The sequence below is a fragment of the Medicago truncatula genome, chromosome 7 (genome assembly GCF_003473485.1).
Source record: "Medicago truncatula cultivar Jemalong A17 chromosome 7, MtrunA17r5.0-ANR, whole genome shotgun sequence".
Taxonomy (NCBI): Eukaryota; Viridiplantae; Streptophyta; class Magnoliopsida; order Fabales; family Fabaceae; genus Medicago; species Medicago truncatula.
The window spans coordinates 27,833,602-27,841,837 of record NC_053048.1 but is presented as its reverse complement, the minus strand read 5'-3'; the positions used below and the strand labels follow the sequence as shown (position 1 = coordinate 27,841,837).

General features: G+C 34.3%; 1 protein-coding gene across 1 annotated transcript; it reads right to left on the bottom strand.

The window, feature by feature from the left end:
- Nucleotides 1-2,117: 2,117 nt before the first annotated feature.
- On the bottom strand, nt 2,118-7,982 carry LOC11409358 (probable pectate lyase 8). Its single transcript, XM_003622948.4, has 7 exons — nt 7,785-7,982; nt 7,564-7,626; nt 7,181-7,249; nt 3,761-4,403; nt 3,547-3,650; nt 3,028-3,166; nt 2,118-2,924 (listed from the first exon to the last, which is right to left on the bottom strand). Exons 1-7 carry the CDS (start codon nt 7,877-7,879, stop codon nt 2,703-2,705), a joined length of 1,335 nt encoding a protein of 444 aa, XP_003622996.1. The 5' UTR covers nt 7,880-7,982; the 3' UTR covers nt 2,118-2,702.
- Nucleotides 7,983-8,236: the final 254 nt, after the last annotated feature.

The window sequence follows — 8,236 nt, the reverse complement described above, 5'->3', positions numbered from 1 at the left end:
AGACCAAAATGACTATTACCACAAAAAAATTATACATTCATGGTATCTCACCATATAAATATTTTGTAAAGATAATTTAGAAATATATAAAAGTGGTATCATAATATAATTTGATTGGATGTATTATGTATGTTTACAAAAATTACACTATTGATGCATAAAAATTCATCTCAAAGAGTAACAGTAAGTAATAATTTTTATTTTTTTAAAAGTTGTGTTGTGTCTATTGATCACATTGATTTTCATTTGGTCCATGCATGAAATGAAACGATCTTCTAGTAATTATGAAAATTCGTTTTTTTAAGGCTATGGAAATTAAGGACAAGACTCCTCTAAATTGAACAATTCGCTTTAGAGAGAGTAATTAATCAATGATAAATAAATTAATGGTTTGTATTATATTGCACATACATAACAAATTATGTCCAATTAAAATATCAACTCTTAATTTATTTCTCACTTTAATAATGACTATTCACTTTAAAGAAGTTGAATCCATAAATGAATTAACAGAAGTGCTAATCACTTTGTAAAAAATAAAATTAGAGGAATTACTTGTTTCTAATCAATATGTTTTATAATACTTAGCTATCATATAATTAAATCAACATAAACAATAATCATGTAATTATCAAAACCAAAATACTTACTCCCTCAAAAAAAAAAAAAAAATACTTGATTGAAATGATATTTTAAATTATGAAGTCATGATCTTCCAATTGTAGATTCATTAGTTTTGTCTTTGTGTTGTTAAGCCATGGTGAATTCGAAGAAATGTGATAATGAAGATTCTACTATATTGTTTCTTAATGGCTTGAACGATGATTATGCAATGATAACATCCACAATCTTGATGATGGGGTCGTTTCCAGATAGAAATCGAGCCTTTTCCCTCTTTATCCAGCATGAAATTCAAAACATGTTGGAAAAACTGGTAATTACTAGAGAACTTTCTCCAATCTCTACAAATGTTGTTGATCGTGGAAAATCAGGGGTTGGATATAGACGTGGAAAGGGCCTAGGTCAGATTGTTGAAGTGTGCTACAAGAAACGTGGTTACCCTCCAGGGCTCAGGACCGATTCAATCAACATCAGTCTTGAGGAATGCAAAGCTCTCAGTGCAATCCTTAGGAAAACCGATGTCTAGAATTCAGTAGATAAGAGTGCAAATCAAGCTACTATTTATGAGTTCACACAGTTTAAAGGTAAACTATGTGTGTCTTGTAACTCTATCAATATGAACACTTGATAGTGGGGAAACATATCACATATGTTTTTACATGGATGTGTTTCATTTCTTATAAAAGAATTAAAGGAACACAAGTTAAGTTGTCTAATGGTAATTATGCAATAGCAGAAATGGTTGGAATTGTGCATATCATTAGCTCCATAGTTCTACATGATGTGTTATACTTGCCAGTTTCTTATTGTCAATTTGATATTCATAGACAAGGTAGCAAAGGAATTGTCTTGTTCTCTGATGCAAGTTGTTTGATACAGATCACCAAGGACTTGAAGATGATTGGTTTGGGTAGATTACACAATGTGCTTTACTACTTGGAAGATAGTAGAGATGTAAATAACCATGCTGCTCCATGTACAACTAAAAATGGAGTTCTAAATAAGCCTGCTACTATATGCATAACTAGTTGTAATCTGCTTTCTATTCCTGATTCTGCTCTATGCCACTTTCGTTTTGAACATGCTTCATTAGCACGCTTGGAAGCCGTAAATCATTTTGAACATGCCTCATTAGCACGTTTGAACATGGCCAAGATACATCTTATTTACGGCTTCAAAATGGTGTTGGAATGATAAGTAATTTTCCTTTCCTTTGCATAGAACTTTTTTTGTGATGTATGTGATATGGCCAAGCAAAGGAAAAATACTTATCATTCCAACACCATTAGAGCTTCAAAATGGCCAAGAAACTTGGTGTTTCGTGTTTGATTGGTTTGGTAGGTTCGAAGGATTAAAGCTTTTGTTTCTTGGCCATTGCGGTGATCAAAGGCAGATTAAAAAAGTACAAGTAATTTGATATCATATTATCCACAAATTAAATGGAAAAGCATAATTTGCATAAAATAAAAAAAGGAAAAGCATAAACAAGGAACGAGTATAAGATGATACATTCTGATTTGAACACCAACTATTTGATCAATACATTCCTATTGCCCATTTCATTTGGGACAGATCAAGTGTTTTCTAAATAAATGGCACACATACACAATCGAGAGGAGTACACTATTCCACAGCCACAGGGTCAAAAGCCCATACAGCAGAGGATACATATAGGAAGACAAAAAGAAACTAAGGGGAAGGGAGTAAAATAAATTTTGAATCCCTTGGAAAATTAGAGGGAAATCTATTGCAATAACCAATAATCTCCAAAAGTGAGAGATGGCTTCTAAGTAATCATTGTTATCAATCCAATAACAACAACAGTTCTCATAAATGTACAATTTTTACGCCCAAAATCTAACTGTTGACAAGATAAACAGTGGGTGTAAATAACAGTTGCTTCAACTGCAAGTGCATACTCATCCAATCCAAATCTACTATAACAATGCAATAATAAGAGGAAAAAGAATGAAAACTTTTCTTTCTTCCATTCCTTTATGCTTTTCTTTCTCTCCTTTTCTTTTTTTCAGTTTGCTTAGGTTCTTTCCCTTTACTCCTTTGGTTGTTGATACTGCTTTGTATTAACACATGCCACCCCGGCGACATTTAATAACACCAGCACCTGCAGTTAAAGTACCAACTAAAGAAGATGGTTTGGCCCCTAAACTTGAGGCTCTAGCATAGCTTGCTGCAGCTCCTCTTCCTGATGGAGTGAAAAAAGCTCCATTTAGCAAAAGGTCTCCCTCAGACCTCCAATTCCAACCCTTCCATATTCCGGACCCTGTATCCACCCTCTTTGTCACCTGTCCACATCAAATTTTCCAATATTTAGTAAAGTTTATCATTGTCAACATTATCATCCACATATTTCATTAGCTAGGAACATTACACTTGTAAGAATGTTACCTCTTTGGCAAAAGGATTCTGAGGGGCAAGGTATCTGTTGCCTTGGCTGTTAATTGTGGGTTCAGCACTGCCTCCAATAGCATACATCACCCAGTGTGTATAGTCATTGTTTACCACGTGGAAATACCCGTGTCTGCATCTGCAATATTCGTAAACAACCCATTGTTAGTGCAAGAACTAGACACAGAATCAATGAAGCAATATATTTATAACACTCTTTAGCATAACAGAGGTCCCTCTGAGACACTTGGAAGTTGGAATATTGGACCATAAAGAGGTCTAGTTGTCATTTTCACCCAATTTTAGTAGACCTCTCATATCCTATGTGGTCAGTTTCCAAATGGGCATTCAAGAGTCCAAAAGAAAATACTAGTTCCAAATACGAAGATCCAAGGCTAACCTTAAGCTAGCAAAAAGGCTCAGCTCAGCTTAGGAACAAGTACCAAAGAAAGATACTAAAATTTGATCCCCTTTAAAAGGAAAAGGAAAAGGAAACAAATAAATATCACTTCTAGTTACCTTGGCATCCTTTGGATAAGACCCTCCCCAAAATGGTTGTATGCAATGGTTACTTGCATCTGCTTGTCACGAACATATGAGTCACTGTGGCCCAATAGCATAACCTGTATAATTTTGAACTCAATTAGTAAAATAAGTATTAGAAAGACAAAAGTATATAGAATTAATAATGAATGTTTGTTAAGACGGTGAGAGAGGGACAATCTCAGTTTACCTCATTGTGGTGGGTGAAGTAGTTATTGGAAACGGTAATGGCGGTGGATCCCATAATAGCATCAACAAGACCATCAGCGCAATTAGACAGAGAGTTGTGGTCAATCCAAATATGACTGGAACCAAAGATGGAAATGCCATCACCATCAGCCATTGTCCTCCATCCAAAATGGGAAGGGGAGCTACGAACCATAGCATTTCCAGTCGGCTTACAATCATGGATATGGACACCATGGATGATGACATTGGTGATAAATTGAATAGTAATGCATGCTCCAAAGGCAATATGAACATTGGCACCACGACCATCTATGGTCTTAAAACTGTTCATGATCAATTCTTGCTTCAGGGTGATCACCATGTCTCTCTTGAACACAATCCACAATGGCCTATCTTGAATGACGGCGTGACGGAGAGTGCCAGGTCTTGGGTTCACAGGGTCGTCATCTCTTGGGTTATTCACAACGTAGTACCTTCCGTCGCGGCCACCAATAGCATTGCGACCAAAGCCAATGGCACAATCAGCCAACCGCTTTCGGCGGCGGTACCAAAGCTTGTCACAGCGCCAGCAGTCATCCATTGGATTTCCAGTCCCACATGAGAAAAAACTCAGACTCCTTCTCTCCGTGTGATTGCGTATAGTCCTGTTAAAATTTAACAAGTATTTTATATTGAATTAAACATTGGTAGAATTTGATGATCATAAAACACTACAGTACATTATTTAGAAGTCATACTGCTAAGGGACAATTTTACTTTATTTCTTTGACTTCTACTGTTAAATTACCCGTTTGTTTTAAAGGACTGAATTAAAACTTGAACGTAATCAATGATAAACAGTTTGATATGTAAGACAATGTGAAATTATTATTGATGTCTGATGAGGGATGAGACTGGTGGGTCCGTCATGTGGGTCAACAATTAAGGATACGGATAGAATGATACGGTGTATACGGAATAACGAGGGTTGGCATCATCAATCATATTTCAATTTTTTCTACTACAATAAATGCCAAGTTAGGGGAGATCTAGTTTTGGGGTGTCGGTGGTGAATGCGTTATTATTGTCATTCATAATAATTATTAACTTCCTGAATCTTGGTCATTTAATAAGTTCATGGGGGTCTCATAGATGTGTCAGATAGCAGCTGCTATACCAGCCAAAATATATCTAGAAAATGCTATGGTTAAACCAGAGATGCATTGTGCTTGTAGACAGGCTGTAGAAACTACAAAGGTAGCACATTCATGTGGCTTACCCCACCTTGTTGGGTGATGTGGGATAGAGAACTGCATGAATTCCTAATAGTCTGGGTTTATGAATTCTGTTTTTGGTTCTTTCAGGTAAGTGATCAAGAGACCCAAGGTAATCAGTAACCCACAATTTTGTTTTTCACCTACTAATTTTTTTAGATGTTATACTTCTAATGAAAATATTTATTGTATGTCTTTAACTATTACTCTTAAATTACCCTTTTGTCTACTGAAGAGTGGTTACTAATTTTGATTTTCATCAAGCAGTAAACAAACACCCTGTAACGTGTAAGATTTATGGATGCAATTGAAATGAAGTTAAAGTCTAATTAGAAATGTATGTGGGAGGTATAAAAAAGACAAACAAGGGATAACTAGCATAATTCTAAAAACATCATGAGGATCTTGAAGTTCATGCAAAAACAACTACCCTGAATACTGAAATGTGTCCCCTAGCCATAATTAAGCTTAGATTGAGTAGAAAGGGTAGCTCATATTAAAAAATTAGAAAAGGTGATGATAAACAAAGACCCAATAATTATAATTTATTGTATAAATTTCGTAAACCAAAGAAACATGGGAGAAAGTAACTTTCACCAAATCTCCGCCAAGACATGTGTTTAAGAGGGGACCACTATACAAGAAATGAAAGGGAAGAGGTTTAAATCAAACTATACATAAAACAATCTAAATTTATCAATAACAAGGGAAAAAAGTATACATAAAACAAAATAACGTGATTGAAGTCATGAAGATTGGATTTTAGGCACGTAAAGATAAAAATGTTTGTACTTGTAAAAGCAATTTTCAGATAAGGAAAATCAAATAATAAAGACAAGAAATTTATTATGACCGAAATGGTCGGATCTCAGAACATTAGCATGTGGTTAAGCTGGCAAATAAAATATTCTGCATTCAATATTTAAATGATCCCATATGCAAAGAACATGGCGATTGATTCATTAAGCACCATGGAAGGAAACTTCAGAACGTGAAGAATTAATTGAAGCATGATTGTATTTATTAATTACTATATAAAACCAGAGGAGAATTAAATTATTTTGAAGATTTAAAATGACTATAGTAAAAGGAATACGAATGCATCTGAGTGTGAAAAGCATCAAAGAATATAAAGATCATCAAATAGGGAACTTTAAATGCTACTGAAGTGTGGTAATAAATGGTGGGTCCTTCCCATGCAATTACTCATACAATTTCTAACTTTCTTGACGGTGCCGTTTTTCCATGGTGATATTTATTTTGAAAAGGAATTTTCCTATAAATGTCATTAATTATAATTTTAATGAAATGGATCTATCAGTCATATCTGATCCTTGTATCAAGGATGCATAAATTTTGGTGTAGGCTCTGCAGCTCAACAATGGAAAGACTTAATGCATGTTTAGTACTAGTATGAAATTAAATGAGATAAAATCACAATACCACAGTAATTTTATTCTTAGTACTGTGATTTTGTCAAACTCATTTTTTCATCAAAATTAACAAGGCAAACACAAAAGAAGCAGTGGCATTGTTATTTTTTATAAAACTCAAATAATTAACCTCTTTCACCATATAAAAAACATTTGGAAATGACATCTAATATATCATTCCAAAAAGAGGATTCACAACAAATTATAAATGGTGTTTTATCTCTTTTGTCACAGTGACCACAATGCAACCGCTAATGGGATCATATTAAGCACATCTAATTGTGATTTTTCGCAACATTAAGAATCTTAATTATTCTTACTATTTAAAACTTGTTTACTACAAATACAAACTAAAGTTAAGTGGGTCAGACTGTGCTGAATCTACTGATCTAGATATAATGTTCATGATCATGTGACTCCTCTTCTCAAAAGCCAAAAACAGAGGAAGAAAATACTATAAACTAATCTACCATGCACATGATCAATTAAATGAGATCGCATTATAACTAATAATACATCACTACAAAACAAACCAAAAAATACTCAAACTCAATTTCTTTTATCTGAATAAAGATAAACCGATAAATATTATTTCAACTCATACATAGACAACTTTAACGTTTCAGATTCAAATCCGGATAAAAATGTCAGCTTAACAATATCGACATTGTTCGATAAAATAGGTTTATTGACAAAATTAACTCAATTAAATTAACGGAGAGAGAGAATTATTACGTATCAACCATGGAAGCAATCTCCTCTGGATTATCAACTGCATGCTCGTTGATAGCATCATGACTTAAGCTGAAAATGCATACACAAAATCAAAATTAACTAAACGACACCGTTTAAATCATCACTAAACGACAAAATTAACAATCAAAGCATTTAAGCTTGTAGTAAAACAGAATCAACGGCTCAGATTTTTCAGATCCGATCTGACCGACGGCAAATAGTACTGTTTGCAACATTATTCAGTTTCCTTTCTGAGCTATCTCATGCAGATAATTCTAATCCAACGGTTATCTACACCTTTATGCCACGTGTACGCTCCGATTTTAACCCTCGCAAAAACTTCAAAAATCGCACTACTAGTTTAAGCAATAATTAACACTAACCTTTCCGCCATTGATGAATTATTCAAGCTCTGCATCTTCAACTTCTCTTCTCCATTCACAACACTATCATCACGTTACAAACACATTCTCACAGTCACATTCTAATTATGAAAAATCTTATAAAAACTGAAATCTTAAAAAATATGTGAAAATTGAGAGAATTTTCTTAAAGCTCATGAAACAGAGATGAAGAAGCTTGAAGATGAAGTTTAAAAAATTACCGTGATTCATTAGAATCAATAGCATTGGTGAAAGCAAAAAGAAGCGTGATAGCGAGAATGGTGAAAATGAAGTGTGATGAAAACCGTAACTCCATTGTTGCTTCACTCTGTTTTCTTTCGTTTTCTCTGTTTTGGTGTTGTGTGAGAGAAAGGAAGAAGAAGATGAGAAGAAAATGGAGCGAAAGAGAAATGGGAGAGAAATGAGAGGGAGAGGGGTTTAAATAGCAAAAAGAAAGATGAAATTGGAGAGAAGTTAACCATGGTTAAGTTAATAAGTGACCGCGTTTAACTAACTCATCACCGCTCTAACTGCCATTAACTGCTTCTTCTTTGATTTTCTTCTTTTCTTCTCTGCTTTTCCACGTGGCGGTATGGTGGGCATTCTCTTTTCTTGCAAAATTCTTTTCTAGTTTCTATGCAAAATTTGGTCAAAATTACTTACCGGTAGTCTT

Bases quoted from the DNA above. Each gene is read 5' to 3' on its own strand.
- LOC11409358 (XM_003622948.4), bottom strand. From the start codon at position 7,879: ATGGAGTTACGGTTTTCATCACACTTCATTTTCACCATTCTCGCTATC. The intron at 7,627-7,784 runs GTAATTTTTTAA...ACGTGATGATAG, and splicing joins ATTGATTCTAATGAATCACG to TGTTGTGAATGGAGAAGAGA. The intron at 7,250-7,563 runs GTTAGTGTTAAT...ATGCATTTTCAG, and splicing joins AATTCATCAATGGCGGAAAG to CTTAAGTCATGATGCTATCA.